Below are 17,553 nucleotides of genomic sequence, written 5' to 3'. Positions count from 1 at the left end.
TTCTCTCTCATTTGCTTGTCCAAACTTTCCCACATATGTGCTTCTACCATATGCTTCACACACTCCCTCAGAGTTTAATATTGAATGCTCTTGGGTATAGCTCTGCAAAATGCATGGCAAATCTCTCCCATCATCTTTTGCAGAATTTTAGGAACAGAAATTGCCTCAGTTTTAATTTCCAAGTCCCCTGCCAGAGAGTAAAGCAACTCCAAGGTATCGCTCTCAAAGATGCATCAGAGGCAGGATGTTATTATATGCCTTTGGTTTAATCAGGGTTTCCACAGATGCAGCCACCTGAAGTTTAAAGGTGCCACTAGGGCACTGCATGGCCACCTTGGCCACGTCCAGTCCTTATGCTGTTCAGGGATGTCCTTGCGCTCTGAGGTGGATGAGAGCCCAGTTGACCTGTTGGGTCAGATACAAGATGTTTGTTTGTGGATGTGTTTTCTGCCAAAATCTTCTGCCAAAATTCTGTAGTGTTGCGGAATAGGAGTGGGTTCATGTCCAAAAAGGATTTTGGGAGATCACATGTTGGGTTGGAATGCCTTGAAGATCTCGGTGAATGGGAAGGTCCCAGTCATTGTTTATATGAGTTGCTTATCCATATTTTGCTGTAACCCTCCTGATGGAAGGAGGAGCAATGTTCTAGTACGATGCTGAACAGCTTTTTCCCACAAGCAGTCAGGATCATAAATGGACTGTGTCCCCTTCCACTTCTACCGACAAGCTCTCCCTCCACACACACGTACATACTCACATCAATACAGAAACAGTTTGATAATTAGTTACCTGATACGTCGAACTTCATCTCGAACTGAATAAGCACTTATTAATACATAAACGCACTTTAACAGATATGAACATGTGGTGTTGATATGCTTTTAGTTTTGTTTTAGAGATGTTTTTATAGACTATTTTAGATATTTATCACTGTTCTTTTTGTTGCACTGATATGAGCTGGTGAGAAACAGTATTTCGTTTTTTTTGTGTATGTAAATACTCAGAGGAATGACAATAAAGTAAATCTTGAATCTAGAGAATCTTGACTAGTAACTGCTGAAATAGGATTAAGTTCCAGGGACAATTCTTATTACTGAGTGCAGCCGTGTATCAGAGTTTATGTGATGACTTGAAACAGATTGGAGCACAATAATCAGCTGCTGAGAAGACCAGAGTTACAGCTGAAGTATAAAGAACAGCAGTTTTCGGACCCCAACTTGTACAAGCTCTCCCTGCCCTGCTCTAACATTCTTAAGCTCCAACCATAGAAGAGCATCTATACCTGCTGTACCACTGTTACTCTTCATTCATCTCCTGTTATAACTGTCTTTTGGCCTCAGTGGCCTCGCTAATTAAAGACCAATAGAAGGCAGTACTTCTCCTTTTGTTGACTGCCAATCAAAACTGGATTGAGAATATCACCCAGCACCTCAGGAATATTTCATCAATGATCTGCAGAAAACAAAGCCTGTAAAGCAGGTAATTTTATTTCTTGATTTTTTTTATTAAATTGTTGTTTCCACAGAAGTTAGAGCCAAGTCAAACTGTAGTTAAAATGCAAATGAAAGCATCATTTTCGAACTAACTGTAACGTAATAAGCAGTTATTTAAATTGTGTCAGCAACTGAATCTCCAGTGTATCCACATCATTAAAGTCCCTTGTTCCTGAAATTATTTTAGTAAATCCCTCCCATTCAACCTCTCATTGTTCCTAAAATGCAACATCCAGATTTGGACACAGTCCTCCGTTGTGGCCAAATCTGTGCCTTACTAAGGTTCGTCATGATTTCTTTGCTCCTGAACTCTATGCCTTTATTTATACAGCACAGCATTTCATATGATTGTCAGCACCTGGTTTCAGAGACAAAATAGATGTGGCCTTGATGCACCAGCAGAACAAGAGCAAGGACAAACCTAAAAATTAGCTTTAGGCCTCCTCAAACCTGGGTGAGCTGTCAGAACATGCTTTGACTTCAAGAGCAGACTGACCATTTGAACTGGATAAGATTCAGGCTGCTTGCTTCACTGATCATGGTTCCCCCAGTGTCTCAGCATAGGGAGAAGGGATGCCAAAATTCCCAAACTTGTATAGGCAACTGGCTGCTCCCTTGTTCTCGCCATAAAATTTTCTTGCATGCATAGATATTCCTGTTCTGGTCCCAAGTGCAGTAATCTGAGGACATTAGATGTCCCTGCTGTCCCAGAGTCAGCCAAGAGACACAATGCATCAAGATTCCGTGGATAGCAGTGAGAATTTGCAACTTATTGCTGACCCAGAAATTTACCTGCACAGATCCGAGTGGAAGAAAATTGCAAGTATAAGTGTGTGCATACATGTGCTAGGGGATGGAGGTGTCAAATCTCCATCAGCGGTAAGATGAGAATTCTCACTATTGCCCACAGAATCTTGGTCCATTGGTGGGGTTAAATTTTGGGGTGGTGATTTCACTGAATCTTGATCACTCGGGGGAATTCTATTTCACTGATGGAGTCTATAATCGGCTATCAGGTCTCTACTTTTCTTTATATGTCAGAGACCAAATAGGTAACCTTTCATCTAGTGACCACTATCCAGGTAGGTGCACTTCAGGTATCTTCATGGCAAAGAATGTCTGTCCTTGTGATTCACTTCTTATCCCTGAGCTTACTGGCATAAGCTTTGAAAACTAGGCACTTCACAGTTTTGTTTCTAATGCCACTCTGTCTACCAATGCCACAATATGGCAGACATGAAATGATGTGCTTTTTATGCATCAATGGCCTCAAACATATCATCATTTCATTTTACACCCAAATGCTGGAGTAACATTTGTTGAAAGGTTTCACATTTAATTAATAATCGGTGATTCTAACTTCACAATCTATTTCTGCTCTGTTGACTAATTTCTTAATATTGTTTAAATTTTACGTTTGGCTCACTCCATAGTGCCAATAGCATTAAAAAGTATTTTTCTGTTTCCACTTACTTCATCCCACCAGATTCATTTTTATCCACATTAGTTGATTTTGATCAGAAAAGACCAAAGGGAAAAAAGTGTTTCAATAACAGCTGATTCACAACCATTTTCATATCTAAGTAGCAAGTTTTAATTGTCTAGATATAATTAGAAATCTTTAGAATAGTATTCTTTTTAATTTCTGCAAATCAGTAATAATAACCTCTAATCATATTTTGTACCAGTTTAATCACATTGCTCACAGTAAGATATAGTTCAATTCTTCTTTGAAGGTAATTTCAACATATTCTACTTTATAATGTCCAGCAGATTCCTATGATAATGAATGATCTTGGCTGTATAAATGATTCATTGGCATTTTCAATATCAAACTGAAGAGACACTGATCATTTTAATTAATTACAAACTTTCATTTCCAAGCAGCTTGCATCCTACAGATGCTAAAGCAGCAAACAGCATGAACTTCAGCCACACAGAAAAGAATAAATCAAGCTAGTCTAAAAAAAGAGCTGGCCAGGTTAAAAAAAAGGTGATTAGTGCAATAACCTGCAAATAATGCTGTTCATTTTTTTTGCTCTTAGCCATTTGCCAATGCAATCCAGCAGGTGGCAGAATAAAACAAAGAAAAGGGACACTACTCACAGGAGTGCTGCCATCAGAAAGAGTGTTCATGCTGATGGAAGTGCTCATCTTCCCCGAGGAGAGAGAAGGTGGTGATGGGCTCCGTTTCTCCATACAGCTATGCCGGAGAGGCTCTTGTCGCTGCAAGTACTCACGCCATGCTCGCTGAATGCTGAATTTTTGAAATAAAAGTGTGAATTTCATCAGTGGAACTGTATTCAATTTGAATCTAAGAGATTAGGAGGAACATACAGATGCTTGGCCAATGGGACAGCATTTCAGGAAGGTCATAAAGGACTGAGGAGACTTAACATGACCCAAAGTACGAGGGGACAATCCATGCAAATCCCTGCACAAATTACAACAAAGCATCATTTCCCTTTAGATCCACATCAAAAGCAAAACCAATCACAGCACAATAAACCCGCTTGGACGCGTTCAATATACTGAGTCATAAACATTTCTGCATAATCATCCCCCATTTAAATCTGTGATTTAGATCCATTATGAAATCATGACAATTGTTCAAACAAGTTTAGGAAAATTGATAACTCTATTTTGTGTTGATCCATAATGAACACCAATGTGAAACCTTTAATAATATGACTAAACTAAATATTATATCACAATTGCGCTAAAGGCTTAAACCAATGATTGGGTCCAAACACATCTGCCTGCTCTTACAATGACAAGGGAAATATTTATTGTGATTTAAAAATATATATTCTTTTGTGTGTGTTGTTCCACGAATATGGAGTTTTGGAGAAATTCCAGTCCTGAGATCTTTGTGATAAATGTAGCAAACAGAGGTGGGATGAGTGAAACCAGGAATGGCTAAAAGCTATGGAGATGCAATGTCAATTACAGTGCTTGATGAGTACTTCAAAAGACATTATTCAATTAAATTGGGATAGGCTACTGCCACAGGAGATCCTCAAAGCATTTTCCAATGTTCAGTCAAGACCTTCCCTTCATTATAAGTGGTGATATTCCTTGATATTCAAAACCAGTTTTCAGTATTGTGTTATTATGTAGTTATAATAAAGAACTACAGTTCCCAGTAGGCAATGCAAGAGGTCACATGGGGGAACAGGAAGTGGCTGTAAAAAGAGAGGGAAAGCAAGCCAGCCTGGTGTTGGTTAATAAAAATGTTCAGATGTTAAACCCACGCGAAGTTTGTCTCTTGACGAAGAACAAACATAACAGACGTCACTGGTAACTACTCAGAAAATGAAGCAGTCTGTGCCTAGATGCAACAAAACTGAAACAACTTTCAGGCATGGGCTAATAATTGGCCTAAAGCATCCACAAGTGCCAGGCAATAACCATATGCACAGAAAAAGACTCTGCTTCTTGATATTCAATGGTGGATATTATCATCAGCAAATTTCCACTTTGGACCACTGACAGGAAACTTAGCTGGTTCAATCACATAAATACAATGCCCAAAGAGGCTATGTTGTACACGATGCACAAAAAGCAATGTATCAGTTTGCCTAGGCCTCTCTCAAAGTATCTCCCAAACTTGCAATGATGAATACCCAGAAGGACAAGAGCAGAAGGCATGAACAATAGCTCTCACCTCCAAATTCCCTTCCAAGTCACTCATCAGTACAGTTTTGGAAACACATTGAAATTCTTTTATGGTTACTGAGTCAAAACCCTGGAACACTGTCTAGCAGAAATGAAGGAGTAGTTTCAACATAAGTATTGCAACAGTTCAAGGTGAGAGCTCACTGGGACTTTCTCAAAGTCACTTAGGTTTAGACATTAAATGAGTCTCATTACAACATGTTTCAGTAATCCTACTTCATGCAGTTTTGTTCTGTATTTAATCTCTTCCAATGTGCAAAATGCATTGGTTTCATTAAACTGGAAAGGGTGCAAAAAAGATTAACAAGGACGTTACTGGGACTGGAGGGCTTGAGCTATAAGGAGAGATTGGATAGACTGGGACTACTTTTCCTGAGTGCAGGAGGCTGAGGGGTTACCTTCCAGAGATTTATAAAATCATGAGGGGTATAGATAAGGTGAATGATCACAGTCTTTATCTAAGGGTAGGGGAGTCTAAAACTGGAGGGCAAAGGTTTAAGGTGAGAGGGGACAGATTTAAAAGGGATCTGAAGGGCAACCTTTTCACACAGGGTATGGTGGTATACGGAACAGGTTGCCAGAGCAAGTGGTAGAGGCGAGTAAAATTACAACATTGAAAACACATTTAGCCAGGTATGTGGATAGGAAAGGTTAAGAGGGATATGGGCCAAACAGGGAAATGGAACTAGCTCAGGTAGACAATTTGGTCAGCATGGGCAAGTTGGGCTGAAGGGCCTGTTTCCGTACTGTGCAACTCAATGAATCTAAATTCATATTCTGAATTGATAAGGAACTACGCTAACCCTAAACAAAATCAGGTAAGCTCAGGTGAAGTAACGGCCGAGGAGGCACATGAGGGCAAAAGGTCTCCTACTTCTAGTTCTTTGATCATTAAAACAGATTATGAAATATAATAACAGGAATAGCTTACATCAATAGGAGCTCACAGAGGATGTGTTAAGGGAAAATAATATCAATTTCTATCTGTCAGCACATAAGACACTAAATGTCTACTTATGCTGCTATTTCTCATATTCACATGTTCATGTATGATACTTCTGATAACTTAGTTTTTAAGTTACAGGACTAGCAACCAGAGGTCTGCCCATTGATCCAGAAAAATAAGTTTGAATGCTACCATAGCAAATTGGAATGTAAACTAAAATTTAGGGGGAAAAAGCTACTTTCAGTACCAGTAACTATGAAACTACCAGATTGTGACAAAAGCCTTTGTTTCAGTTTGTTTCTCTGTATCTATCTGCCACTTTTTAAAATAATCAATACCTCAAAAATTTGGTCTGCATCCTATTCTATGTATTCCCTCAGTTCTCCCCACTCACCGCTTCCTTGCAACTTGAAATGCTCGTGCATCTTTTATAAACTCACTTTTCCAGCTCTGATCAAGGGCCCTTGACCTGAAATGTTCATTTAGCTTTTTTCACCATGGATACTGCTTGACCTGCTGAGTGCTTTCCTCATTTTCTGCTTTTGTTGCAGAAAACCATTTGGTTCAGTCATGTCCTTGAGGGAATTAAACTAAATCTGCTGTTCTTACCTGCACTGGTCTATATGTGACTGCAGACCTCCCACTGTGATTGACTCATAACTGCATCCTTAGTTCAGGGATGGACAATAAATGTGTAGGCATTGCCTGCAATGTCCACATCCCATGAAAAAAAGAAAAATATCTCCAGATTTTTATTTTAAAAATGAGCTCATCAATACGAAATGCCACAAGTTACAGACTGTAGAAGTTTTTGTAAACATGCCCTTTCCACAAATAGGATTATTCCATTTGACATTTTCAACTGACACAGTTGTGTTGATATTATTTATTTTTTAAGATTTGATTTATACAGATTAATAACACATCAAAACTCCACAAGTTAAAAATCCCATAATGTTTAAAGGCTATCTCTTAACCACCACTAGCCAGACTGACACCACTTCAAGCCAGCTGATTAAAAAACAAATGTCTGGTTCTAACAGTTTGTGCAGTTCTTCTTAAAAGGCACACGTACAACAAATTGGACAGAATTATCTTAAATATTCTTCACTGGGGAGATAAAAGGAGAGCAAAAGTGTGCAGAGATCCAGGACTGGAGGATGAAAGTTTGAGAGAGAAGATGCAAGCAAGGCTGATAGAATTAACCACAAAGGTTCTGTGGGTAACACTTGGCAGGGACAAGAATGAAATTTCTTGATCAGAGGTCAGAAAATATTTTGCATAAGAACATTTGCTTGTACAATTTCTCATTATTTTTCTTGCTTCATTCCAAATTATAGTTTATTATTATAGACAAATGAACAACCTTTCAATGGGAAATTTTTCAAAGGTTGATTTACTTAATTAATTTTCTATGAAAGCTCTCAGATTTAGAACACAATAGTTCAGCTGGGCCTGATTTTTAACGGCTTTTGTTTGAATAAGCTGTGCATAAACGTGGTATCCATGCTGCAGAAAAGAGACAGTCACGAGAAATATTTGTATATTCTTATCTAATATAAGTATACTTTTGGAAATTGAGTCAATTCACTTTTGGCACCCACAGAGATGTAAATGCTCATATGCAGCAGTTCGGTTCGATAGTAATATGCAAGTGAAGAATTTTTTTTTGTTCTGTTTAAACTTAGATTGACTAAAATTACTAATGTTCTAAGCAACACTGAAACAAATATAACTAATTATTTTCACTTATTACTTACATTTTTGCTTTTGATTCTGGAACCCCTCTGTTGATATGACATTTTTCAATCTTATTCCCAAAGTCAATTGGAAGTTGATGGCTGCTAAAGAAAAGTTATATACTTATTTCCAACACTGAAACCATAAATTATTTACACTTAATGGTACAATACAGATTTTGTGATCTTTTCAATTCTTCTCAAAGTGCTGAATTGTACTGTAGTATGAACCCATGGCTGTGAGCATTCTGGAACTTTGTCCACCTGGTCATGTTCAAGTGGCTGAAGTAACTTGGATCACGAGATGCACCACTGCTCACCGCAATAATGCTCTTACCTGGTATTCAACCCAAGTACCTCCAAGCAAAAGTTAATGGACTTGTTGGCACTGTTTTCATGGAGTTGGAATACCAAGGTTCCAATTATCATGGATACATAATGTACGTTTGCATGAGCTTTAATGTGCTGCCCCCCATCGTCTAACCACTGGATCACAGCCTTCAACCAAAGGAAGTTATTGGTATTGAAAAAGCCCCAATACCTGCATGAGTCAAGTGTCAGTGGACAGTTGCTGGTCAGTTGATGCACTCCTTCCCCAAACAATTCCAGTCTAATATATCTCCTAGTCCCTCTGCACAGAGGCTAACTGGAAACAGACCTATCCTACGGACAAACAATATTAAACATGACCCAAAGGTACACTTGTCAAATAAACTGCACTACCATTGGAGGTTTTGGTTTCCAACACAACTGGCAATAATATCCCACACTTCATAAAATTAAACAACACCTACAATTTTCAGTACTAGCTTCTCATCCTATAAACCCATAATGAATCTTATCAGCCTCATTCTGATTAAAATCACTGTACTTTCAATTTTTTTTATCATTACATTGCAATCTTTCACCTTTCTCTCTGCATGTCTGGTTTTTCCCCTCAGTTGTACCGTCCTATCACCAAACCAACTGCACTTATTCTCAACTGAGGGTTGGACTTGCCAGGCATCCTTTCCTCAGCAATTTTAATGGATTTTCAATAAACATTTTCTTCATGTTTTGCTTAAGTTTCATACCAATTAGCGATAGCTTCAGAGACTAACATACTTACTTCTGAACAACATATTTTGCATCATGCACTTGATCCAGAGTATTCTCCAGTCTGTTCAATTCCTCCTGAGATTTGAAACAAAAAACAAACATCAACATGGAGCTAAATACCATTTTAGCTGGTATCAGGGAGCAAATTCTAATTCCACCTGCCCCTCCCATTTTCTATGATCTTTATAATACATTGCTGATCAATTGACAAATTGGATGGACAACACGTTTCCCAGCTATGCCAATACAATCTGTGGGGCAGGTGCTATTAGCCCTTTTTATCACAGACATAGAAGCAGTTTTGAATTGTGCCAGTCTCTGTGGTGCTAAATTTGGTCCAACTATCCTGAAAGACAGATTTAGCAGCAGCTGAGAATTCCACATGGATGAGTTTTGTGCATTTTCCCCAAAGACCTAAACATAATTTTGACACCATTTCATATGCGCAAACCTCACATGAATAATTATGGCAAAATTACAATTGTAACTTTGCCAGCCTGTCTGAAATTATCACTAACATCGACAGATGTTCTGTGGCAAGCCAGCAATGCTAAAAGCCAATTACCAGCTTATATAAGCAGGCTGACAGCTCAGCCTGTCAGTGGACTGGCAGCTGAATGGCAAGCTGGACATTAACAACACTGGTTGACACCACTTTCCCCACAGCATTTTCCATCTGAGGCAAAATGTAAAAATCTTTCTCCATGAGTCGTCACAGACTGAGCAAATTCAAATATTATGTTGAGCATATTTAAAATCATTCAATACTTAAGAATTTTCACAGCAAGGAAATATTGAATAATGCTAAAATCATACAATATAGAAAATAAAAAGACAATTGACATTCTGGGGAAACCACAATAAAGCTGAACAATTCATGATGTATTTCAGCATTTTCTACTTCTTCTGTGGATTTCTAATCTTCATTGGTGGTCTCTAAGGGTCCAAGGTGACTCGTTTCCACCACAGTTTTACTGGTTCTGACATGTCTGATGAGTCTGATTCATATCAGTTTAGCTGGGCCCCATTGCTTACACATCCTGTGTCATACAGAAACTCCAAGAAACAATGTGTCTGCATGTCAAGAGCTTCACATTGGTATTCAGATCATTGTGACTCTTGATATCTACAAAAGACTCAGAAGTGGGAATTGGGGGGTACAATTTTCAAGTTTGGTACTTATGCAGTATTTGACAATATGGTAAATGGTGAGCAAGACAGCAACAAACTTCAGGAGTGTGTCAACTGATGAATTAGCCAGACACACTGCAGAAACTATTCCATGCAAATAATCATTAGGTGATGCATTTTTGGAGGTGGTACAGTAAAACCAATTATCCGGCATGCGTGGACTTAGGTGGTGCTGGATTAAAAATATTCCAAACTGTTATTTCCATTGATACCTCAACATTCTTTTAATTCACATTTTTGGATATTACACAACATAGCAATAAATTTTCCAAGAAACCAGGTAAGTTAAAAGGAAGCATGGGAACTGGGCCCTGGCGAGTGGTATGGGAGTGCTGGAACTGGGGCCCAGGTGAGCAGAAAGAAGTCATGGGAACCGTAGCTGTGGTGAGCAGAAAGCGAGCACAGGGACTAGGGTCCTGGTAAGTGGAAAGGGAACACTGTGAACATTACCTCTTGAGACACAAAGAGCCACAAATTTTTCCACACAGGGGGTGCTGGTTATTTGGAATGAGCTGCCAGAGGAAATGGTAGTGGCAGATAGAATTACAACACTTCAAAGGCATTTAAATAGGTACTTAGATATGAAGGGCATGGAAGGATACCAGCCTAATGTAGGCAAATAGGATTAGTGCAACTAGGCATTATGGTTGACATGGACAAGGTGGGCTGAAAAGACCTGTTTCCATTCTGTATGATTCTATGATTTCATCTCTTTCAGAGGTCAAGTCTTTGGGCTGAGCTTTTTGGAAGTATTTTTGGTTTGGGACTTGAGGACATCACTGGAGTCCCTCTTCTGCTAGCTGTGCAACGTTGCTGACTTCTGGGTCACTTCAGACCAGGCAGCTTAGCTCTTCACATCTGGATCAGTTGCATACAGGCGAGGGGAAATGGTCAGCCACAATTCTAGGCCCTGGTCAGTAGTATTCAGCTGAATATGTTCCATTTCATGAATTATATCAGCTTTTTAGGAATCACGAAGTGTAGTTCAGCTGGTGGCATAGAGTCTGTTGATATCTAAAATCACAGTCCAAATTTATTAAGGTACTGTTTGAGCTGCATAAAAGCATTAGTTCTTCTCAGTTCTTTAAATAAGACAGATGCATCTGAAAAGGATTTCAGAAAGCTTCACTTGTCCTCCTTCCATATAATGTAGGTGTTTAAGTTTTATGGACTTCCACATAACTTACAGAGCAGAAAATCTATACTAGTTCCTCTTCTGAGTAATGAATTTTTAGCTGCTTGTTTCCAAATTCATTATTGCAGTACATTTTGCTCAGACAAATTATTTTAGATTTCCTGACACCAGACTTAATTCATGAGGAAAAAAAGAAAACAAATTTTGTAAATGACAATCCTGAGAGCTAGAGTAGTTGCAAACTGTTTAGACCTTTTAGAAACAAATAAACCACAAGAATAAAACTATAAATCAAGGAAATTAAACTAGTATTGGATGAAATATATGTTTAGTTACTTTGGTTTACAATGCTGAAATCTGAAGTGATGCAGAAATCCACACCTTGATATAATAGTTTCATTAATCTCAGCAATATGTAGTCATACACACTCCAAATTGCCGGGTCCTTTATTATTGCCTATATAATTTAAAAATTTTCAGTCTTTGAAGACATTTTTTTAAAAGAAATATGACAGCCACGATCATGTTCACATCTGTGCCAGTCCCACTGTAGCACTTAATTTTTGTGGGTTTGCGCATATTATTGTACCAAAGGCCTGCCTGCCACAACTCAGTCATGAAGCAGTGAAGGCCACAAGCAGCCATCAGGCTTGGACAGTGGATCCTGAAGCCCCAGCCTAGACAGCCTGATGGCTTTTTAAAAGCTCACAGCTGCCAAAGGTCTTTGAATTGTTCATAAATGCCTGTTGATCACAGATATTTCAACAACTAAACAAAAAAAGTTGTTAAAAATAATAAGAAATAAAACAAGCTATTTAAAATAATCTTTAGGTATTTCAGAGCAAGCAAAATTAAAATAAGAAATAACCTGTACTTGTCAATCATGACGCCTGTGGAGTTAATGGGATAGATGTCAAGTGCTTTCAGTCCTGCAGCTGAGTACCATGCCATTATAACAAATTATATTTCCTTATGACATTTCCATCAGATTCGATCACTAACCTACACTCTAGGGGCAATTTAAAGCAGCCAAATCAATCTACAAACTTGCATGTCTTTGGGACATGGCATGAAACTAGAGCATCTGGACAAACCCATGAGGTCACAGGGAGTTTCTGTAAAGTGCACACAGACAGCACCATAGGACTGAATGGAACCTGGATCACTGGAGCTGTGAGCGAGCAGCTCTGCTAGCTGTACCACTGTACTGCAATATCTACGGGAAGAGTAGCCAACAGATCTTCAATTAATGGAGGCAGTTTGTGCATCACAATTCCAGAAATTGACAAAAAGTATTTCAGCATTCCCCAAGAGATCCAAGGCTTTATGGATGTACAAGATTAGAGGGGATGGGAAGAGACCAAGCACAAGAGAGAGCACAAGAAAATGAGAGTGAATATGGGAGGGAGAATAGGAGTGAGTGCAAGAGAAATAAAAAGAGTGCAAGAAAAAATAAAGAGGGAGAGCACGAGAGAAAGAAAGAGAGCGCGAGAGAAAGAGAGAGAGATTTTCTGGTTTAATCATGTCTTGTCTTCTCAGATCCCCTGCAGTTTTTGACTATCGTATACTGTGATATTCACAATACTGTCCTACAACTAAGGCTCCAATGACTGGTGTTGTGTCCGAGAACCTTTCAAAATGCTCACAGGCATAGATTATTGATTCAGTTAAGAATACTTCAGAAAGAACATTTTAGTTATACAAAAAAAACCTGCTCTACTGAGTTTATGTGCATGAAAGATTTTGTTTACATTAGACATTAAATGTCAATCTGCAATTAGCATAATTTGAACAGAGAAGATGTGCTGGGAATTTTTTTAGGTTTTTATGTTCCCTGATCACGTAACCCTATTGTTAGTGCCTGATTCCATTGCTTTCCCACTGCAAACCTTTCAAGTGAAATGTAACCTTACTGGTTGGAGGCAGAGAGGGATAGTGGAGGGGTGTTTTTCCAGACTGGTGTGCCACAGGGATTGGTGCTGGGTCCACTGTTGTTTGTCCTCTATATTAGCTGTTAATATGCTAAGTAAGTTTGGAAAGGACACCAAAATTGACAGAGAAGAGGGTTATCTAAGTTTACAAGGGGATCTAGACCAACTCAGGATGTGGACCAAAGAATGGCAAATGGAATTTAACTCAGACAAGTAAGAGGTGTTGCAATTTGGTAAATTAAACCAGCGGAAGACTTGCACAGTCAATGATAGGGCCCTGGAAAGTGTTGTAGAATAGAGGGATCTGGAGTATGCTTTCCTGAAAGTGGAGTCAAGTTAGACAGAGTGGTGAAGAAGGCACTTGGCACGCTTGCCTTCATCAGTCAGGACACTGAGTATAAGTGTTGGGACATCATGTTACAGCTGTACAAGACATTAGTGAGACCAACTTAGATTACTGTGTGTAGTTCTGGTTACCTGTGTACAGGAAGGATGTCAGTAAGCTGGAAAGGATGCAGAAAAGATTAACAAGGATCTTACTGGGACTGGAGGGCTTGAGGAATATGAAGAGAATAGATAGGCTGGGACTATTTTTCACTGGAGCGTGGGAGGTTGAGTGGTGACCTTCTAGAGGTTTATAAAATCATGAAGTAAGGTGAATGATCACAGTCTTTTTCCTAGGTAGAGGAGTCTAAAGGAGATCTTGAACTCTAGACACAGGTTCAGGATAAGAGGGAAAAGATGGGACGTGATGGACACCTTTTTCACATAGAAGATATTGAGTACATGGAATGAATTGCCAGAGGAAGTGGCAGAGGCAGGTTCATAGAAAAGATTGAGAGGGATATGGGCCAAACACTAGGAAATGGGACATGCTCAATTAGACAACTTGGTCGGCATGGATAAGTTGGGCCAAAGGATCTGTTTCTGTGCTGTATAACTCTATGATTCTATAAGTAACAAAACAGTGTTTGACCACCTGAAGACTAATTCAGAATTATGACTTTGTAATATAACTTGTATCAAACAACTGGCATAGATACCAGAAAGAGGAGGAAATAAAAGAGGTGAAAAAAAAATTTTAAAAAACTTTGGAGGTTTCGTGGGTTTTGCTTCGGCAGACGTCGGGACTTCTGAACAGATAAGTTTTTCTTTTTTTTTAATAGAGTTTTTATTATTAGTTTTATAAGGTTCTTTTTTATAAGTTGTTATGTAAGTTTTAATCGGGAATAGTGGGGGCTGGACTGCGCAGGCGCGTGACGTCAGCAGGTAAGGCGCCGGCAGTTTAAAAAGCAAACTGCCATATCCAGCAGGCAGCTGAGTGAGAGGGAGCAGAGTGGTTGGGCTTTGGCTCAAGGGGCTTCGGCGTGAAGGGGCAAGGCGGGTGAGTAGCTGGTAAGTAGGTAAAGGTAAGGTTTTACTTGTTATCTATTTATAAATTTTTAAGTAGGAAAAACTAGGGGGAAAAATAAGAATTAGTTCAGATGGAGGACATGGTGGTGTGCTGCAGCTGCTTGATGTGGGAGCTCGTGGACCTTGCTGTGGTCCATGATGGCCACAGCTGTAGTAAGTGCTTGAGGCTGGAGGAACTTCGGCTCAGAATTGATGAGCTGGAGTTGCAGCTTCAAACACTGCGCAGCATCAGGGAGGGGGAGAGTTATGTAGATACTGTACACCAGGAGACAGTTACCCCCCTTAGAGCAGGTACTTCTGGAGTCCAGGAAGTAGATAGAAGGGTGACTGTCAGGGGAGGGAAAAGGAAAAAGAAAATGAACAGGCAGATAGGGCAGAGGACCCCAGAGGCTGTTCTCCTCAATAACAGGTTTTCCACTTTGGAAGCTGTTGAGGGAGATGACCTGCCGGGGACTAGCAGCAGTAGCCAGGTCTATGGCACTGGGACCGGTCCTGCTGCTCAGAAGGGAAGGGAGGAGAAGAGGAAGGCAGTTAGTGATAGGGGACTCGATAGTCAGGGAAACAGATAGGAGTTTCTGTGGCAGTGAGAATGAATCCCCGATGGTATGTTGCCTCCCAGGTGCCAGGGTCCGGGATGTCACTGATCGGATCCAGAGGATTCTAGAGCAGGAGGGAGAACAGCCAGAAGTCGTGGTTCATGTTTGTACCAACAACGTAGGTAGGAAGAGGGTTGAGGTCCTGAAAAGTGAATTTAGCGAGCTAGGCAGAACGCTGAAGAACAAGACCTCAAGGGTAGCAATCTCAGGATTGCTGCCGGTGCGACGCGATAGTGAAGGTAGGAATAGGAGGAGATGGCAAATAAATGTGTGGCTGAGAAGTTGGTGCAGGAGGGAGGGTTTTCAATTTTTGGATCTTTGGAATCTCTTCTGGGGAAGGTGGGACCTGTACAGAGAGGACGGGTTACACCCGAACCTGAGGGGGGCCAACATCCTTGCAGCCAGGTTTGCTAGGGTGGTTCAGGAGGGTTTAAACTAGATTGCAAGGGGGAAGGGAACCAGAGGAGTAGGTCAGAGGAAGAAGGGGATGGGGAAAAGTCAGATCTGACAGGTAGAGAGGATTTGAGGAAGGAGAAGCAGAGTACAGGTATAAAAGTAGTAAGGTGAATGGGCTAAAGTGCATTTACTTAAATGCAAGAAGCATCAGGAATAAGGGAGATGAACTGAGAGCTTGGATAAGTACATGGAACTACGATATTGTGGCTATTACAGAGACATGGCTGACATCAGGGCAGGAATGGATATTGAATATTCCTGGTTTCCAGTGTTTTAAAAGGGATGGGGGGGGGGGGAGAAGAGGAGGAGCGGTGGAGATGCTGGTCGGGGACACTGTTAAATTTGCAGAAAGGGTAGATAATGTAGAAGGTTCCTCTCTAGATTCAATATGGGGGGAAATTATGAACAAGAAAGGAACAGTTACCCTCCTGGGAGTATTCTATAGGCCCCCTGGTAGCAGTAGGGATACTGAGGAGCAGATTGGGAGGCAGTTTTTGGAAAGATGCGAAAATAACAGGGTTATTATAATGGGAGAATTCAACTTTCCAAATATTGATTGGCACCTACTTAGTGCCAAAGGTTTAGACGGGGTGGAGTTTGTTAAGTATGTCCAGGATGGATTCCTGACACAGTATGTTGACAGGCCAACTAGAGGGAATACCATATTAGATCTAGTTTTAGGTAATGAACCGGGACAGGTGACAGATCTATCGGTGAGTGAGCATTTGGGGGACAGTGACCATTGCTCCATAACCTTTAGATTTGTCATGGACAGGGACAGGAGCAAAGAGGACGGGAAGATATTTAATTGGGGAAAGGTGAATTATGAGGCTATATGGCAAGAACTTGGGAGTGTAAATTGGGATGACATTTTTGAAGGGAAATGTACTATAGAGATGTGGTCGATGTTCAGGGAACTTTTGCAGGATGTTAGGGATAAATTTGTCCCGGTGAGTCAGAGAACGAATGGCAGGGTGAAGGAACCACGGGTGACGAGAGGTGGAACAACTAGTTAGGAAGAAGAAGGCAGCATATATAAGGCGTAAGCAGCAAGGATCAGACAGGGCTCGTGAGGAATATGGAGTAGCAAGGAGGGAACTTAAGAAGGGGTTGAGGAGAGTGAGAAGAGGACATGAAAAGGCTTTGGCAAGTAGGGTTAAGGAGAATCCCAAGGCTTTTTACTCGTACGTGAAGAGCAGAAGGATGGCTAGAGTAAAGGTGGGTCCAATTAAAGACAAAGGTGGGAAGCTGTGCCTGGAAGCTGTGGAACTGGGTGAGGTTCTCAATGAATACTTCTCTTCAGTATTCACCAAGGAGAGGAGTCTTGACGATGCTGAGGACAGTGTTGGTAAGGGTAATGTTCTAGAGTATGTAGATATCAAGAGAGATGATGTGTTGCAGCTGTTAGAAAATATTAGGACAGATAAGTCCCCGGGGCCTGACGGAATATTCCCCAGGCTGCTCCACGAGGTGAGGGAGGAGATTGCTGAACCGTTGGTTAGGATCTTTGAGTCCTCGTTGTCCACGGGAATGGTACCAGAGGATTGGAGGGTGGCGAATGTTGTCCCCTTATTCAAAAAAGGTAGTAGGGATAGTCCAGGGAATTACAGACCAGTGAGCCTTATGTCTGTGGTGGGTAAGCTGTTGGAAAGGATTCTAAGAGATAGGATCTATGAGCATTTAGAGAATCATGGACTGATTAGGGACAGCCAGTGTGGCTTTGTGAAGGGAAAATCTTGCCTCACAAGCCTGATAGGGTTCTTTGAGGAGGTGACCAGGGAGATTGATGAGGGTAGTGCAGTGGATGTGGTCTACGTGGATTTTAGTAAGGCGTTTGATAAGGTTCCGCATGGTAGGCTTCTTCAGAAGGTCAGAAG

The 17,553-nt window shown here is 40.5% G+C and overlaps 1 protein-coding gene across 1 annotated transcript in view; it reads right to left on the bottom strand.

Annotated features, from left to right (window-relative positions):
• The window catches only part of schip1 (schwannomin interacting protein 1), a 495,227-nt gene extending 486,204 nt beyond the window's left edge, over positions 1-9,023 (bottom strand). The window contains exons 1-3 of the mRNA XM_052018692.1: positions 8,965-9,023; positions 7,878-7,961; positions 3,600-3,750 (exon numbers count right to left, since the gene is read on the bottom strand). Of these exons, the coding sequence (XP_051874652.1) occupies positions 3,600-3,692 (93 nt within the window). The 5' untranslated portion in view covers positions 3,693-3,750; positions 7,878-7,961; positions 8,965-9,023. The remainder of the gene's footprint in view (positions 1-3,599; positions 3,751-7,877; positions 7,962-8,964) is intronic.
• Positions 9,024-17,553: the final 8,530 nt, after the last annotated feature.

This window comes from Pristis pectinata, chromosome 6 (genome assembly GCF_009764475.1).
Source record: "Pristis pectinata isolate sPriPec2 chromosome 6, sPriPec2.1.pri, whole genome shotgun sequence".
Classification (NCBI taxonomy): Eukaryota; Metazoa; Chordata; class Chondrichthyes; order Rhinopristiformes; family Pristidae; genus Pristis; species Pristis pectinata.
This window is presented reverse-complemented; position numbering and strand designations above follow the sequence as displayed.